We start from the raw sequence: 19130 nt of genomic DNA, 5'->3' as shown, positions 1-19130 counted from the left end.
CTGAAGGGCTCCAGCTTATTTTACGTGATTACTTTTTCTATCTTTGAATTGTGCAAAGCTGCTCTGTAGGTGTCCAAGAATGCAAATATGGGGGGTGCAAATAGGCACAGTAATTTATCCATTCAGCTATCCATCCACCCATGCATCAAAATGTTGTGGTTGCACAATATGATGTGAAATGCAAAGCTGGAACAGCTATATTTCAGTAGGTGACAACAGTTTGGTTAATGTTTTGATTTTTAGTGCACGGTTTATAACAGTTTTCCATAATAATAAGAAATCGATCCAGAATAAGATACATAGAAAGCATTAGTTGGATCTCTAACAGGTGCTTTATTTTTTGCAGTTTCACAAATTATTCATACAATAATTAGGAAATCTTGAATATAATATCTATCATAGTACTATTATATATTTCTGCTTTACACAGAGGGCTTTTTAAACCACTGAACCCACATAGGAAATAAAAGCTGTCCATACATTACAGCTTCAGTCCAGTCTTACAATGAAAGGTGCAATCGTACAGTCATCTGGTTTCTAGTGTCTCTGTGTGCGAGGTCCACTGCTCTGGATTGCATCCATGATGGACTGGACCATTTCAGATGTGGAGCCCTTACCTCCCAGATCAGCAGTGTGCAGCTGGAACACAAAGGAGATAACATATTTAGAGTAATGTCGAAATACAAAGCAGGACATAACAATAAAAGTTGAATACCACCAACAAATTGCATGTAGCATTGGTCAAATCGTACCTGGGAATCGGTGATTGTAGAGAGGATGGCTTTGCGGATCATGCTGGCGTAGCCGTGGAGCTTAAGGTGATCCAGCAGGAGGCAGGAGGCCAGCAGCATGGCCGTGGGGTTTGCCGTGTTCTTGTTAGCGATGCTCTTCCCAGTATTCCTGGTGCCCTGTACAGAGAAGAGCACATTTAGAAAAGTGATACATCCATTTATACGTCCTTACAAAAATGAGATGTTACATCAGGGGAGGCTTGAGTGAGTGTACACTCATATGTGCGTATAGAGCTTGATTGGAAAAACAACAATTATGGTTTCGTTAAAAATTAAAGTGCTTAGATTACACAATAGGGAAAAATTCAAAAGAGGGAAGTTAACGCTGCACGTTCACATGAAAGAGGTGAAATAGAAAAGAAGGAAAGAACCAGACGACCAGAAGCAGGACTGGGATTCAGCTGCCGAGGGTGAGGTGAGGAGCACTCAGACCACCCAGCCATGGACATGTGTTCATTAGGAGATGATGAACATCATACACACCCACAAAAAAACTTGTCTGAAAACCGGACCAGTTCAGTGATTCCAGTTAGTGGAGGCGAGGCTAGCAGACAAATCACTGACGATACAGGAAGCTTAGCCAGTCAAAGTGGCCACACACACCCAACTCCAACTTCTTCTTTTAGCTGGTGAGTTATAAATATTGATAGAGACCAAAACCTTTGTTGTACGAGGCTGTTAACATGATTATTGATGCTTTAACGGTGGGATTTTAACAGGGCAGTCCACAAAGATGACTCGCTTTTGGAGAGAGCCTCAAGTGGACCCTAGAAAAACTGCAGCTAACCCCAGAGAGAAAAACAAAGAACCCACAAGACATGTAGAGATCTCATTAACCCTGTCTCACCGTCTCAAACACAGCGTAGTTTTCTCCGTAGTTGGCTCCAGGCACCAGGCCGGGTCCACCCACCAGGCCGGCACACACGTTGCTCACAACGTTGCCATAAAGGTTAGGCATGACCATCACATCAAACTGCTGAGGCCTGGAAACCAGCTAAAACACACACAGAAAAGCTCATTTTAGGACATGTTTACAAGCTGGAGAAGCCAGCACACACACGTTTTTTTGAATACAGAAGGAGGTTTCAATGACTAACCGCCTTCTGTTGTGACTCTCAAGAGTCTTGGCTTGAAAACGCTCACATTTTCTGATTAAATACCCCAGTAAGAATGTGAGGGACATGCTGACACAGACACCACACAATGAAATGGTCTCACATGGACATGCCTGCATGGTTGTGTTATCCACAATCATGCTGTTGAAGGTGATTTCAGGGTAACCACTGGCCACCTCTTTACAGCACTCCAGGAAGAGGCCGTCGCCCAACTTCCTGCTCCGAGAAACAGACGAAAAATGAGTGGAACACATTTAAGAAACGAGATAAAACACAGGAACAGAAACGGACATGATGTTAGCTTTGTGGATGGCGGTGACTCGTCTGCGTCCTTTCTCTCGAGCTGTCCTGAAGGCGTAGTCGGCGATGCGTAAAGATTTGGTCCTGGTGATGATCTTCAGACATTCGACGACGCCTGGTACACTCTGCAGAGGTGCAGTGGAGATAAAACAGAGACTGATTAGTTAGAGATGCACTCAAAGAGATGGGATCCACACACACAGAGACACACCTCATGCTCCAGGCTGCTGTACTCGCCCTCCGTGTTTTCCCTGATTGTTATGATGTCGATGTTTCTGTGGTGCGTCCTCACTCCTGGCAGGGACTGGCTGTGCATCACACTGGCGTACAGATCCAGAGTGGTACTGCAGCGAGGAAGATGAGCACAAACAGAGAGCTCAAATTCTGTGACTTTACATCAGCAAAAAATCCGAGCTGAAAACCAAAGAGTTGTCGACTCACCGGAGGAGGCTATTTCGGGACTTATGGGAAGGTGGCAGGTTGTGGTTGGTCTCAATATTTCCTAAATAAACAAACATATTTATGTTTAAAAGAGAAAAAAAATGAACTGTTGCAATCCAAAATTAAAAAATCCATCTTTCCAACAGATTTTTTCTGCACTAGTTAAGTTTTCTACTAATTTCCTTGCATACGTTTTTCCTGTGTAAAGTTCAGTTTGTTTCTCTTATTATTGGTTCTTTATTTGTGGATATGACATGTTTGCACACCTGTTACCTTTGGTGTCTGCCTCACTGACTGTCTACTCCTGTATGACCTCACCCTGGATAGTAAAATACTTCAGCTTTGAGCTTCTTATTTCTTCCTCTCATGTCCTGTGATTGGATTCTCCTCCTCCTCTGTGCTCTCTACATCATTAGGCACAACACTGACTATGTGATTTTCTCAACATGCACATCCAAATATTTCATTTCAGAGTTTCCGTTTATTTATTTTTATTATGAATTGTAAACATAAATAAAATGTTTACATGTATACGAAAAAGGAATCAATAAAGCTTCCTAAGAACATTAAAAATCTCTTGTACCAGTCACACCTCACTGTTGGGCCACTTAAAAATTTACATTCAAATACTTACCATGAAAAAAGTATAAAGACTAATCAGAGGTAATTCACATGTTGATCTTCATTTGTCTGCCTCTTTTGATCTGAAATTCATCTTGTACTTGTTGGGAAGTGATTATAAGTAGAGCACAAGAATCAAACTCAGTAAAATAAATCGGAACAGAAGAGGAAAAAGAAGTTCAATTGTGTTTATTGTATATGATTGGTTCAGTGTTATCGCCTCTGGGAATGATTTATGTCCGTTTGTCTCACTTACATCTCTAAAAATGATTTAGTCATGAAAGTTGCTTCTTTTGTGTTTTTTTTTCTTTTTTAGGAACATGATGTTTACTGTTTATGAGACACAAAAAATAAAAAACTTTACAATTTTTGTGTTTCTTTTGCATATTACCTGCCTTATAACTTCATTTAAGGTATATTTTCCACAGTTACCTTTCAGTGCAACTCCATTGCGTCTGATAGCCATTATGGCGTTATTGATATCATCTTCTGAGGTCTTAGTCGAGTCCACATTGACGACTTCGAAGTCTACAGGCACACAGCAGAATCTGATAGTGAACACAGGCAAAGAGAGCACTTATGAATGAGAGAGCTGAACCATTTAGTGGCCTAATATTAGCACTGCATCTGTGTGTGTGTGTGTAGTCAACATTATGGAGTGTGTCTCAGGGCATCCCACGGGAAATTCTGAGCATCAGCGACTTAAATCCTGGCATTCTGTTGAATGTTAATGCACCAGTATGTGCCCTTTCTGCATCAGTTTATGTTTTTAGCAAGAGCCAAAAGGAACTAATCAGTCACCCATTTGTTTTTAACCGCTTATCCAACTTAAGCTTCTTCTTTTTCTAAAACTGCTCCCTCTGGACTGGGGAGAGTGGCTGCTCCGAGCAGGACCTCACAATCTTACTGAGAAGTGAAAGAAAGAGGGAGCGTGAGGACGACTGGATTTGTGTGGCATCATCAGTTTCCTCTGTGTGCTGGCTGGAGTCAACCTTAGAGATATAGTGAGGAAGTCAGACATCCAGATGAAGCTCAGAGTTGAGTTGCTGGTATTACTCGTCAAAAGGAGCTAGTTGACATGGTTCAATTGTCTGAGCTCCTCTCTTTGAAGACACAGAATCAACCAGAGATGTTATACATCTCATCTGACATGGGAATGCATGGATGGATGGATGTAGGCTTGAGCGTATCCCAGTTGACATGAGGTGCAAATCTAATCCTCTAAACTCTACTGAAGTCTTAAATTCATTGCTTATACATTTCTGTGTTTTAAAAAATACTTTAAAAGCTGTTACTATGAACAGCTTTCTGTCTAAAATGTGCACACACTGTGAGAAGGAAACATTAGCCGAGGATGGTTCAAGAAGTCAGGGTAACCTTTATTTATCCAGACATCCTTTACAATGGCAGCCAGGCAAAAAGCCTCTGGACGAAATTTATGAAGTGCTAAAAATTGTAAAAAGTTTTGAATTTTCAACACGCTGGTGGTGAATGTTTCAGTGAAATTCTGCAGAGAGTAATCGTGACTGCATGAGGGAATTCTCACCGGAATAGCTCACACACGTGTTTGGCCAGCTCCGGTCCGATGCCATCTCCAGGAATAAGAGTCACGGTGTGTCTGCCTCCGTAACGAGCAGGTGGAGCCTGTAATGCACAAACACACACATTTTAGATACAACCCTAAACAAACTACAGAGACCTGTCACTCTTTTAGCTGTTACACTAAATCTTATAAGCACTTATAAGCATCCATACTCACTATGGTCTTGGGTGGGTGGAGGGAGGAAGGATTCAGAGCAAACAGGGGAGAGAAAATAGGACAAAGGAGAGGCTGAGACCACATTTTCTTGGAGAATCGACTCTAAATGTGAATCATGGTGAGGGGTGGGGAGTCAGAAGGTCTCCTAAAGACCGAGCTTACAGAAATTATAGAAGCTATAAAATAAATCCTCATATATAACACAACTTACAGTGTAAGTTGACTTGTGAGTCTGATGACAGGCTGCCACAACAAAACCCTAAAGATGCAGAGAAAAAACAGAGGTTACACGCAGACAAGTCCTCTTAAAATGACCAAATTACCTTCATAATAAATAGTATTCTAATTTTAAAATGTTCTAAAAAAAAAAAAACAACCCCAAAAAACTATATCTACATATATATAGTTTTTGACTTTTATAAAAATTATTTATTTCATTTTATTTATTTGTTTTTAGCTATAAAACCAGGTCACAGACACGTTGGAGGCTGGCTGCCTCTACTCCTAGCAGCTTCACTGTTACGCTGTTATTTAGATAAAGACGGCTGATCTGGACGTGTTTGATGGACCTGTTCTGGAACCCGGCCCATATGTTTGACACTACTCATCCACATGCAGATGAAACAAAAGAAACATTTCTGTTGTTTGGATATTTTTAGGAGGGTTGGTGGAAGTATTACAAGTGCAATAAAGTAATAATTAGTCGATGTTTTCTATGTTGTGATGCTAGTATTACCACACAGGAGTGAAAACAAACGTAATTATGGGTCTCGACAGGCTGTTTGAATCATAAATAAATAAAAACATGCATTTCCACCGTGACCTGCAGACTTTAATGAACATGTAAGCATAGCAGAGTCGACGAGCGTGGAAAACTGAGGTTTTTCTTTGAGCTCAAATACAATGAAAAACAAAACAGGAAATGCCTTCCGGATTGGCAGCTTAAACATAAGAGCGAGCCTGATGAGGCTAGTTGCGTTTGTTTTGTGCAGACTGGCATGTCTACACAACAGCGAGGCGCATATTTGTGTAGTTATACCTTCTCGAAACTTCTTAAAACTGCGTCTGAGTAACAACACAAGCAAAACACGGACTCGTGGACAACAGACAGCTTTTCCGCCGGAGAAGTGAACCTGTCTGTCTTTACTCGGCGCAGAGGTGTAGTCTCTGAATAATGCATGACTTTGCAGGGAAGAGTGTAGGCTTACAGATGGCAGCAGGAAACATCCTCAAACTGCAGAATTACGTAAAACGCTGACGCGAACCGGACGCTGACCCGTGGTGCTGAACGGACAGCGGCAGCTAACTAACCACCTGCTGCACCATCCAAAACGCGGTGTGTTCAACAGGTAACCGCACCGGGCGGCTCCTACCTGCGGTGACCGGGGGCTGAAGAGCGGTTTCAGGGTTCCGGACAGAGCGCGCATAGAGCGGGTCGTCATGTCTACTCTTCCCTCTGAAGACAGGAAGACACGGGGACGAGCTGCGCGATCACGTTAATCTGTCTGTAATGGGCGTAGGTTTTATTTGAGCCCTACAGCCAGGGGCGGTTCCAGGAGTTTTAAATGGGGTGCCACGGGGATTACAAGAATCAGGGTGTGGAGGGCGGAGGCTCATGGGAAATAAAAAAACAAAACAAACAACCTCAGAAATGAGAATTAAAAACCAACCAAAAGCACCTGAAACATATCGAAAATTTGTTGTAACAATTTAACGTGAAGTCCTCCTCAGTAACGCTGGAAATAATATGATCACCGGTTGCTACGGAAACGCACGTATAACTTCTTGGTATTAAAATCAGCAGTAAATAAAGTGTAGCACCAAAAACATGCCAGTGACTGCTTTGATTTACACAGTCGCCTTTAGTTTGTTATTTTTTCTGCAAACACTCGCTAACTACTCCAATGGTAGTAAAATGTGAATAGATGGGCCTTTAATGTTCGCCTTTGAAGCAAAAGCTGTGCCTCGGAGCCGCCAACATGTTTCAAAAGGTGTAACACTGAGTTCAAAGGGGAATGGTCCCTGTTTCTGGTTTCTATCACACTTTTCACAATTTCAAGTGCGTAACTGCAATGTTAGGAGAAAAATCACTTCCATGCAAATTACATGCAACAAGGTTTTTCCTTGGCAACAGGTGGATCTCTAAGGAAAAATATGGCCTACTGATTGATCTCTAGCCAACATGACTGGGGCTTTGGTAAATTCAAATTCAAATTCAAATTTTATTTGTCACGTACACAGTCATACACAGTACGATATGTAGTGAAATGCTTGGACAACTGCTCGTGACCTAAAGAAAACAAAAAAGGAAAAGGCTATGAATAAGATAGGAAATAAATATGAAAAATTAAAAAGGGTAAATTTAACTAGGAAGGAATAAAATATAAATTAAGGCTAAAAATGAAATAACTGTACAACACAAATTAGAATGAAGGGTAAATTTAACTGGGAAAGAATAAGATAAAATATATAAATTAAAGTTGAAAATAAAATAACTGTACAACAAAATACACAATATAGAACTATATAAGAATGTATGAAGAAATATAAATAAATAAATACACAATAACAGCAGCTGTACAAGTATTAACTGGAAATGAAGAATATAATGTCCAGTGTTGTGCAATCCACATTATGTCTTGTGCAGTGCAAATATGCTTAAAGTGATTTAAGTGATGAACTGAAAACAATGTCCAGAATGTCCAGTGTGTGTAAGAACTGTATGTGTGGGTCAGTACTGTGTGGTGGTGTGATTGAGAGACCGTATCGCCTGCGGGAAGAAGCTCCTCCTCAGTCTCTCTGTGTTGGTCTTCAGGGAGCGGAATCGCTTTCCTGACCTCAACAGAGAGAACAGTCTGTTGTTGGGATGGCTGAGGTCCTTCATGATCTTCCTGGCCTTGGTAGTCATTCTCCCAGCAACCTTCCAACCAGTCAGGGAATAATCATTTTTCTTTCATAAATGGTGGTTGCCAGATGACCAGAGCAGTCTCTAAGCTTGACCAGGGCCTTATTCACACAATCCTCCATCCAGCAGTCACATGTTTGCAAAACTTCAGTAGTCTGGATACAATACTAAACATGCTTAATGTTACTGAATGGTAGAAGTAAATAACAGTGTCTCAAATATCCTTTTTCACAGAATTACTGTGGCTCAATGTACAGAGTCTAAAGTGAAATAAACCATTAATGTGAGAGAGCAGGTGAGTCTCTGCTGGGCAGACGTTAGCAATGTTAGGCTTTCAGAATTTCTCATTTAATACATCCCTCCTGAGTCACCACAGGCTCAGTTACTCTTCTAGTCATATCCAGAAATCAGCTTGAAAACCTTGCACAGTCTTCCCACAGGTGGAGTCCAGAGCTATTCTGATTTCCCCTCAGACCACGCCACCTGGTTTCATTTCATTCTTCATTTCCTCTTTCTTTTCATATAACTTGTATAAAGACTTATTAAGATGATTTTTTTAATACAGTACGTTGATTTTTCTCAACAGCACATTTGATATATGCTGCCACAAGGAGGCGACAAACTCAAAGACTTTCGGCACAGGTGGGACAGCGCCATTCTACCTGTTACACTGCTTAAGTAACTGATTCATTTTAAACTACCACCAATTTATATCTATTTTGTAGTTGACCACTTTATACTACTTTGATTCCTTGAATAAAATGCTTAAAACATCTCAACACGATAGAGATTGGTGCGTCAATATCAGAAATATAAAACACCAGCTATATTTCGATACATTTTGCTTGCTTGTATGCTTTTATTTTAAAGAAAAAATAACGGTCTGCACGTTGAACTGTCAAATAATCACGTATTTACTGGGTTCACTTGGAGAACTGCTGCTCTCCAGCTTTTTTATCCTCGTACAAACCGTCGCTGGCAGTTGTAGTTTTTTCTCGTTGCCGACGCTCGTGTTCTGGACGGACGCTATGCCATAGTCAGACTACTGTTCCCGTCGCTCCCCGCGCTCTGCCGCGCCTCCTTCCTCGCCTCCCTCCGCCTTCCCTCCCACTCCACTGGGCCGCGAGGAAGTCGCAAGATGGCTGACGTCGCTTGGAAGTAACGTTCCCCTCTGCAACATGAAGCCGTGAGCGTGGAAGAAAGCGAGGGAGGCACCATCGGGCTTTTATTTTTATTTTCTTTTAGTTACTTTTCTTTTCTTTCGTCAAACATCCATCTCATTCCGCGTCGTGTCCGCCCCGGACTTGTCTTCGGGAGTTGACGCGTCAAATCACGCCGGGGACCCTGCCAGCAGCAGCTAGCAGCTTAGCCACAGTTAGCAAATATTAGTGCAGCCAGGCACGCTGCTCATTAGTTTGTGTTAAATTAATATTCTGACACCTGTTATCCTGCACGCTGGTGTAGCACACGTGCTGAAATTTCCCAGAGCCAGTGGCGAATAAATGTGAACATTTTCATCTGTCAGGTTTAAAAAAAAAACAACGGTTTTCAAGCTGCTCGGTTCACCATCATGTCCGCGAACTGGCCATCCAGCCTGTGGGTTTGCTAACTAAAAAAAGCGCAGTATTGCATCTGTTTCATGTGCACAAAACAGCGGGATTTTTTTTTATTTTGCAGACATTTCTCGGTCCACCATCTCGCTGCATTTTTGTTACTCGCTACCGACTGCATTTTGGAAGCTGGTCTTGTTAAAGCCAAATTATGGGAGCAGGAAACGTGTTAAACTTTTTCTGGTAGGTAGGTAGCTACACTGGCCTTTTCTGGCATCTCACCAAAAATCCACAGGGATGGACACTAAACTGAGCACCCTCGACCAAAACTAAAGTAAAGAAATAAAACAAACAAATTGGCATTTCGATATCTTGGGATAACTACCAGAAACAGTCGTGCGGCGGTGCATGGTGACTCGTTTTGCTAGGCAGCGTGACAGCCAAGTTGGTTTGCTGGGTTAACTAAACTACAGTTTTGTCACTACATCGGAGACCAGTTAGCTTTGCCCCGGAGTGCACAGCTAGCTGCAAGTCTCTCCCCACAACACGTTACAAACACGGCGTACAGAACGTATTCAGAGCCCGCTCCCGGTCAGACGCACCGGCTCAATAACACCGTCATGGGAGTGCAGGGCTTTCAGGAGTATTTAGAGAAGCGGTGTCCCGGGGCCACGGTCCCCGTGGACCTCCTCAAGCTTGCCCGGACCGCGGCCCGCCAGCCCCCTCACCATCATCACCCACACCACCACCCACATCACCCCGGGCCCATGCCTCCCCCGCCCCCGCCTGCCAGGATCCTAATCGACGCTGATTCCGGCCTGCAGCGCCTGTACGGCGGCTACCAGACGGACTGGGTGTGCGGAGGCGAGTGGAACGCCATGCTGGGATACCTGGCCGCCCTGTCGCAGGCCTGCTTGTACCAGGGTGGCCTGGAGCTGGTCGTGGTTTTCAACGGCACCCTGGGGAAGGAGCGCTGGCCCGAGTGGGCGCGGCGAGCTCAGAGCCAGCGACAGACGGCGCAGCTGATAGTCAACCACGTCGGCAGCAAGGCCACCCCGCCTCCCCGGGCATGGTTCCTGCCCCCGGCCTGCCTCAGCCACTGTGTCCGCCTCGCCATGTTCCGCTTCCGAGTGCGGGTAAGCAGATCAATCATGGCTGTGTGAAAGTTGTTTTATTGTGGTCGTGTCATACGGCGTGCCGCTCATTTTACACTTGTTAGGTGCAGCAGGCCCATTTAGCTGTTTGCATCATTCACAACCGTTTTAACGCCTTCCCTGGTTTGTGGCAAGTGCAAGAAGCAGCTCTAACCACAGAAACGAGTGAACACCTGAGTCTTATTATTATGCTTATTTTTTCGTTGTTTTTTTTTTTCCGTTGTTTTGTTTTTTGTTTTTTTTTTGCACAAATGCAATCACTTTCTGTTAAAGCAGTGTTTTTTGGACTAGCTCTTTCCACCCAGCAAAGCCAGATGTCAGTTTCTAGCTGTTGCATGTGGCTGCTGCTCTTTGCTTTGTGGGGTTACAGCCTCCAATGCTTCAGACACGCCTGTTCTTTTGGCCACTGGTAGTCCCAAAATCCTGAGCATAGGTTTTTTTTTTCCAACCCACTAGATCTGGAGCGCCAGACACTTATTCTAGTGCACTCTTTGTGATTTTTTTCCCCCCTCCCATCTTTTCTGCATCATTTTATGCTGCATATATCTGGGATGTAGTGTATAGTCTCACTCATGCATTCTGTATTGCTTTCATGATTTCATTTCTGGTCTCTTTTGTGCTTGTGGACCAAACATGAGAATCAGAGTGTGAATACTTGATAATTCTGTCTGAAAGTGAGCTAGTGAGCTACTTCTGTGATTTTTTTTTTTTTTTTGATTTTTTTTTGTTTTGTTTTTTGGAGGGGGGGGGGGTGATATAGCCTGCTTTTGCATTACTTGTCCAAAAATATATTTATAAGTCCCTGAATTTTAATGTAGGATTTCTGCCTATTTAAGAAAAGAAATTCTACACTTTCCATATACACCAGTGATGATATTTATGAAAATTTGCACAGGCTTTTTCTACCCGGTTGAGCTACATATTTGCTTCTAGCTGTTGTGTGTAGCTGCTCTTCTTTGCACTCACATGCGTTTGGAATCTGCTGGGACCGTCCTCACCTTCCGCATCTGCTCCAGTTGTTCCTTGAGCCCCTAGTACTTGTCAATCATGGATGCAGGCTTAAGCACAGGGCATTTAGTTGCACTTATTCATGGTGAATTTTTAGGCCAATTTTCACCTTTCACTTTATGCTATTAATATCTGGGGTATAATTCAGCAAATCTCTTGGGGAATTCTGCATTACTTTCAAATAATTATTCTCATTTATTTTCCCTTCCCATAGATGTGATTCAGTTCTTGTCAGTCCTTTTTTGTTTTTCCTCGTGTTTAAACATGAAAGTCAGTGTAAACGGCTGATAATTCTGCCTGATAACAGGCTACTTTATTGTCTTTTGTTTGAAGAAGTCACCTGCTCAGAGGTGCCTAAAATACCTGTCCAAAAAGGGATTTCTAAATGCCTGGATTTTAATAGCTTAGATGTGTTTCAGCAAGATTTCTGTAGATTTGATATGTCTCACACAACTGTCATGATTTTAAAGAATTTAGCAATTGGTATCTCTAGCTGGTCCTTGCAGCTGGTGCCCCGTGTTTGTAACGGTCTGGAAGGAGGTGAAGTCTGTCCAAGATAAATTCAGATATAGTGATAAATGCTTGGTCTAAAAGAATTTGTCATTCCAAAGTGGAGATTGGAAACATGTACTTTAAGGCATGACCTGTCTAGCCTATATATTACATAACATGAACTCGGTGAACTTTTTTATACATTGTTGAGCAGCTGCTGAGTTGGGAGCACTATTTATAGTTCCCAGGTGACTTACAGTGGTATACTTTGAATTAATTTGTATATTTGAGTTAGTTGGTGTTTCAGAATAGGGCTGTTTGATATAACGATATATAAATCGGATGACGATATAAAAACGTCTATCTTTCATTTTACGCTATTGTTTGTTTCGTGGTGTCGCAAAATAAACTGTTTGAGGCAATATTTTGTCATCGTTTTGATGGTCACTGTAGTGGCTATATTAATTTCTTAAAGTTCTCTCTTTCTCTTATATTTAATATAACCACACTACAGACGGACAAGCGCCTGTTTTTATGCGTTGTGGTTAGCAACAACGACGGTAACACCATCGCGTGTCCGCTTGTTTATGTTCCACATAAGCCTTTCACAATAAAGCTCAAGACCCTGTTGAGACTTTTCAAAATAAACTGAATCACGTGAAAGAGCAGATTATTTACAGATGAGAAGTAAAAAAGAGCCTCCAGGTGCTAAAAAATAAACCTTAGACTCAAACGTTAGAACAGGCTTTTCCCCGCAGCACGCCGTGTAATAAATACTCAAAGAAAACGGCGGCCGTTACAACTTATGTCTAAAAATGTATAGTTTCATGCAGGAAACGCTTCCCGCAAGTCGAGATGCCCGAGATTCACAGAATTTACAGAAAATGTTACATTTTTGTGATTTATATCGTCGTCAGACGATAGAATTATTATATCGGGATATGAGATTTTGGTCATATTGCACAGCCCTATACAGAATACTAGAAATAAAATATTTTTGTGCATCTGACCTTTGAAACATCAGTAATGTGCTTTATAAATGCACTGAACCACTCTGCTGTTATCATACAGTAATGTGAAATATATAATGCATCCTAGAGAGCCATAAATGTGCCTCTAGCAGTCCCCTCTTGTCAGCTTTATGTAGCCTGCTGTCATGTTTTGCCTTTGATCTACATTCCCATAGCTAGTATAACAAAAACACAGTGCCATATTGTTTCCTGAGAGGATACTTGTTAGAATAGAAAAATCCCACCTACATTACAACACAACACACTCTGATGCTTCATGTGCTCGTACAGCATCGTTACTCACAGTTCCCATGTGTGCACGCTTGTTTTGCCCTACCTGTATTCTGAGAAACTGTGTTGCTTCTGCAGCTCCAAGTATTTCACCTCTGCTTGCATTGCACCTTCACTTTAGTTACTGTTGTTCTTATCTGTGCAGCTTTGGGTCTCTGCTTACTTCTATGTGTACTGGATGCCAGTTTAGTGTTTTTGGAGTTGCTACACATGCCTTTTTCTGGTCATTAAACTCTGGTATTAATTCTAGATATACAGACTTAAAGCTGAAACTAATTGTTTACTTTTAGCACTGGACTGTGTGGCTAAAAATTCACATCACAATATTTTTTAAGATTCTAGCTGTTTTATTGTATATTATGCCATTATTGATGTATAATTTCTATTTAAGTGGGCATTCATTCTTCTGTCAGAAACAAATTGGTAAATGGTAAATGGCCTGCATTTGTATAGCGCTTTACTTAGTCCCTAAGGACCCCAAAGCGCTTTACGCTACATCCAGTCATCCACCCATTCACACACACATTCACACACTGGTGATGGCAAGCTACATTGTAGCCACAGCCACCCTGGGGCGGACTGACAGTGTCCGGCGAGGCTGCCGGACACTGGAGCCACCGGGCCCTCTGACCACCACCAGTAGGCAACGGGTGAAGTGTCTTGCGTGTCTTGCCCAAGGACACAACGACCGAGACTGTCCGAGCCGGGGCTCGAACCTTCCGATTACAAGGCGAACTCCCAACTCTTGAGCCACGATCGTTTAACGTTTTAACATTGTTATAAACGTTAACTTAAATAAAACAAAGACCATACAACCAAAACAATTAATAACCTACTCTTAGTCTTAATAAAATTAAATAAATTTGAATATTTGTAATAGTCAGGTATTTACTGAGGATGTCCCTGGCAACTAATTTATTGAATGTTTAAATATGCAGGGGGAAAAAATAAGACTGACTAATCCCCCCCCAAAAACAAAAATATTTGGGACTAAATACAGCCTATTGCCATGGCTATAATAACATCTGACAACCAACTGCTACACATCAATGTGTAACCAACTAGTTTCTAATGCTGACTAGTGAGGGTGGCAACGTTTAAATATCTGGCCAACTAGTTATGCACGTCTCTAGTGTTTACTGCATGTTGTGGCTTGATTATTGAAATTTTAATTAACATTTTACTTTGGATTTAGCCACAGGCCTTTATAAATATGTCACTCATTTTGTCTTGGGTTGCAGACCTTTTATTCATAGCATCGTGCATTCATCCTCTCCTTTGAAGCACAAACGCAATCATCATTTTGTTCAGCTCGATTTGAGTGGGCTTAAAGAGTGTCCTTGGTTTACAAGCTATCTCAAAACAGTAAAAGTCATAAAAGGATCCAACAAACGAAGGTGGAAGGATCATCACAGTTAGCGCAGCCTTTTTCTCAGAATCGCTGGGCTTTATAGTCAAATATATTTGCATCTGCATGCTCCACCACTTTCACGTTTTTAACCTACTGATTTGTGCGTTGAATTAGGTATACAGTATATGTAGTTGATGGGGGGAAAAAAAGACTTAAAGATTTTTTTTTAAGTTCAGTAAACTAATGTTGAGTAAACTGCGTTATATAATTGAGCTTACAGCATTTTTTTTAACACGGTAGTTGTCACCCTAAAGTTTTTTTTATACATCAATCAGTGGTTTTCTTTGCTCCCATTGGTAGTCACTTCAATTATCCACCTCAAAATTTTGAATTTTCACTTCGTACACGCCCACTCTCCCTGTCGCTAACTGTTGTTGCTACCAGTCGCTGAATGTCATTGTTATATCGCTGCTAGGCTTTTAAAGTCTGCTTCACTGTTAGTTGATTTAAAAGCATCATCGTGTTGTAGTGGTTCTAGCACTGTTGAATAGTAACTAATTAGTATTTCCCAATGATAATAAATGTCTTGCATCGTTTTGACATTGTTCATTCTTCAGTTTTATTTAAGATCTTAAAATGGATTGATTCTTAATGTTTGCTTGGTTTTAGTGATACAGAGAGATGAAATAGTTTAAACTAGAGATGGCACGATACCACGTTTTATGTCCGATACCGATACCGATATCATAAATTTGGATATCTGCCGATACCGATATGAATCCGATATAGTGTTTTTTAATCAACAAAACTGTTTTTTAAAATATCTTGCTGCATTTTGCAAGTCTGCAAGTTCATACTCAAGTTTAAAACAACAACTACACTAAAGCTATTCTGTTATACCTGTATACAAAAAAAGTATTTCATAGTTCAGCAATACTGATCAATCTAATAAACTTAGACCTACACCATCCTCCCTATTCTGGTATTTTAAAGAGTACTTAGCGTAAATATTAAGCAACCTAACTAATAGGGTTCCAACTCCCAGCAACAACAAAAATAAATAAATAAAAAATAGGGAACCACCCCTCACGCGCCACCTCATGATGCTTAATCAACGTAATCAACCTTAATTTGATGCAGTGTGAAAAAAAATGCACAGAAATCAATTATTTTTCAAGAAATATTAAATAGATTCAACATCTTTCTTCAACAAAATTGCAGACTGCACAGATGGTACCTTCCCAAAGTAAAAAGTACTATAGCTTACTAGGGTATATATATTAGACTTAATAGTCACTATATACAGTAATTGACTTCTATTCATTTTACATCAAATTAAAACTTTGGGTGTCAGATAATTATTTATTAAAAGCTAGACATTTTAAATGAGAATAAGAAAGAAAAGTATGTCTTTGTGCCCCCTTTTCCCAGTTAATGCCCTATCGGCCCCCCTGGCTAAACTTTGCTAGATCCGCCCCTGCACAGTTACCAGCGTCAGCTACTTAGAAAAAGATCCTGGTGTAGAAAGTAATATTAAATAAATTGTAACAACAGCTTATCAAGCTTAAACGTGCTGCTGTTGTTCAGCCGCTGGTTTCCTCTTTCTGGCGCAAAGTGGACCAAAAACAAACAAGAGAGACTCACGACAGAAAAGCCGATCAGCTGATCATTAGCAGTTTCACGATTGAAGTAGCAGCCGGAGAGCGAGAGGCAGTCGCTCGTTAAGCTTAACGCAGGAATGCTTTACAAACATTCAGAGATGGACTTACACACTTGCTTTACTTCTCTCGGGGATAACTTTGTCGGAGATGAAATGCCAGGTTGCTAGCGAAGCTCCAAATGCTATCCAGACCACCGACAGGTCCCGCATGCCACAGCCGCTCTATCACGTGATGCATACTGCTCCGACGTTCTGAGGTGAGTTACGGCGTGTTGCAAGTTTTGTGAGGTGCTTTCGTGATATTTAATGGATCGGATTACATTTTTTATTTTTCTCCGATATCCGATCCAGTAATTTAGGTCAGTATCGGACCGATACCGATACGTAATATCGGATCGGTCCATCTCTAGTTTAAACAAGTCTCAATCATCCTTGCCATCTTTGTCCCATATTGCATTCATTTGAAAAAAAGATATTTGATTACAAGCTCATTAAATGGAATTTTAATAACAAAGCTTTGTCTAATTATTTAGTTTTCACATTGATCAACGCTGACATCGATTAAAAAGATTCCACATAATCCCGAGGCCGTAGTGCTCTCCCTCTATCTGACAAAAATATGGCCCCTCATCCACAAACTATGAAGAATATTACGCGGCCATATGTTGAGAAAGATGCATCACCAGGACACTGAAAGTAACCTGTACAGCACAGTTTTGCCTCAGATGTAATTTTGCGAGCAAACAGTGTTTTATGAAACCTTGTCATGGACCGTGGAGCAGAAGTATTGTGTTGGCATAAAATGTGTCACTGCCAGTTTTAGTCTGTCATCTACATTCATCATAAACGAAGTATGTTGTAGTGACAGCTTGCACGAGAGACTGTCATTTTCTCCATTGGCAGTCCACTTCAAAAAAAAATAATAATTTCAATTCCTCTGAAATGTCATCTGGTCTATAAAACATTGGGGAGTACTGAAAAATGCCCATCGTGATTCACCAACCAGCTGTCTTGTACTACAGTGGTGTGGGTGACCAAATTCTACAGTCTTCAGCTCTCTTACTCTGTGATCTCATTAGACCATTTATAGTCTCAACCACTGGCTTCAAGTTTTAATGAATGCAGCAGAAAGTTTATTTTGTAAATTATGGTCCCCATTGGTGTAAAACAACAAAAACCATTTGGGGTAAAGCAGGGTAAGGTGTGCTGTGTGATTGACAGCTGTGCTAGCCTATGGTTGAGCAGCGTTCCATGTTTTCTCAGACAGATAGCTATTCAAACAAAAAGTCTCAGGTTGAGGCGGAACATCCCAATGGCTAGCTCCGTCACTTGTATACAGACTTTAGCAGCAGCTCAGCTTTCAAAATAAGAGTGTGCAGGCTCTCCACTTGTAAACTTGTATAGAAAGCTAATAAAATAAACCTCCAGGCTCTGTGTGGGGAAACGCTGATATCAAAAAGCCACAAATTAGAGAAGCTAAGTTTGAGTAAAACTTGTCTCTTATTCTTAAAAAAAGCAACTTAAACAGTGATCAGATAAGCAATAAATAACTTTTTCTTAATCCATTTATACTTTAAATATGAAAGAGGTGGTGCGAAATTTCATAGAGCTAACAAATTTGTCTTCTCTGTATCTACAGGTTGTACAGACTTTGGAGGACCACCACCAGGAAGTGCTCTCTCTCTACAGGGACTATGGATTTGCAGGCCTGATCGCTCAGGATTCAGAGTTTGCCCTCTGCAACGTCCCCGCCTACTTTTCCTCGCATGCGCTCAAACTGAGCTGGAACGGAAAGAACCTGACCACACACCAGTATCTGCTGTCCGAGGCCGCCAGGCAGCTCGGGCTCAAGACACAGCACCTGCCCTGCTTTGCTGCTCTGCTGGGTGAGGAGCGATACAATGGCACACACCTCAAAATCCAAACTATATACTACACTTCTTACTTTTGAAGGACACACCCCTGTACGTGGGTTATAATTGACAGCTGCCTTTGTCTGTTGTTTTTGTTCACTGATGCAACAAAAAGTTAAGAACTTCTTTCTTTCAGGAAATCATATTTTGCCTGATGAAGACCTGGCTGCCTTCCACTGGAGTCTGCTGGGACCAGAACACCCACTAGCCTCCCTCAAGGTAACGATTGCTTCTTTGTCCATAGTTCTCTGCGAATAAAAGAAAATATTAGCTGTAACAGTATGTAATGTCACATGAACCCTTACCTCATTTTTGTGTCTTATTTTTCTCACTACGTTTTTCCCCCTTTTACAACAAGATCCATCTGTTGATCTTTAGAAGGCTTTTATTGTGAAATGTTTGTAGCAAATGATAATAAATAAATGTATTGACGTGTTCCAACAAGCTGACTGTTAAAATACACCTGAAGTGTATCACCGGATGGAACCTGTTTCCAAGAAAGGCCTTTGGTCCCGTGGTCCGGGTGCAGTGCTTAAGTCACATGCCTTCAACGTTTCCTCCACTGGCTGTTTTGAACTTTGATGTTGTGCCCGCAACAGTGGCAGACCGACGTTGTATTACAATTAATGGCTTACAGAGTGCCGAGTGTGGTGTGTAGCACTGCTAGCATTTGCAGCCTTCGTCCACACTCTGCACAATGTGGTTGATGTGGTTTACGCTGACACGGCATTTATATTGTGTTTTCAAGCTTGAAGTAATGCAGTACGCT

At 41.5% G+C, this 19130-nt stretch overlaps 2 protein-coding genes across 4 annotated transcripts in view; one reads left to right on the top strand and one right to left on the bottom strand.

The window, feature by feature from the left end:
• Positions 1-313: 313 nt before the first annotated feature.
• On the bottom strand, positions 314-6559 carry LOC113013747 (isocitrate dehydrogenase [NAD] subunit gamma, mitochondrial-like). 3 transcript variants are annotated; one of them, XM_080294752.1, is made up of 12 exons: positions 6401-6559; positions 5239-5286; positions 5028-5129; positions 4815-4912; positions 3701-3816; positions 2648-2708; positions 2418-2550; positions 2198-2331; positions 2020-2122; positions 1639-1785; positions 753-908; positions 314-639 (listed from the first exon to the last, which is right to left on the bottom strand). In XM_080294752.1, exons 1-12 carry the CDS (start codon positions 6467-6469, stop codon positions 538-540), a joined length of 1269 nt encoding a protein of 422 aa, XP_080150878.1. In that variant the 5' UTR covers positions 6470-6559; the 3' UTR covers positions 314-537. The 3 variants fall into 3 exon arrangements, with proteins under 3 accessions (XP_080150878.1, XP_080150879.1, XP_026010677.2); XM_080294753.1 differs by having other exon boundaries at positions 6236-6448; XM_026154892.2 differs by lacking the exon at positions 5028-5129 and having other exon boundaries at positions 6401-6558.
• A 2486-nt stretch (positions 6560-9045) lies between these two features.
• The window catches only part of fam120c (family with sequence similarity 120 member C), a 35877-nt gene continuing 25792 nt past the window's right edge, over positions 9046-19130 (top strand). Inside the window, exons 1-3 of the mRNA XM_026153309.2 lie at positions 9046-10618; positions 18088-18334; positions 18498-18580. Coding sequence (XP_026009094.1) covers positions 10103-10618; positions 18088-18334; positions 18498-18580 — 846 coding nt within the window. The 5' untranslated portion in view covers positions 9046-10102. The remainder of the gene's footprint in view (positions 10619-18087; positions 18335-18497; positions 18581-19130) is intronic.

The sequence above is a fragment of the Astatotilapia calliptera genome, chromosome 20 (genome assembly GCF_964374335.1).
Source record: "Astatotilapia calliptera chromosome 20, fAstCal68.1, whole genome shotgun sequence".
NCBI classification, from domain to species: Eukaryota; Metazoa; Chordata; class Actinopteri; order Cichliformes; family Cichlidae; genus Astatotilapia; species Astatotilapia calliptera.
Note: the sequence above shows the minus strand (reverse complement) of the source record. Positions and strands in the feature narration are given on the sequence as shown.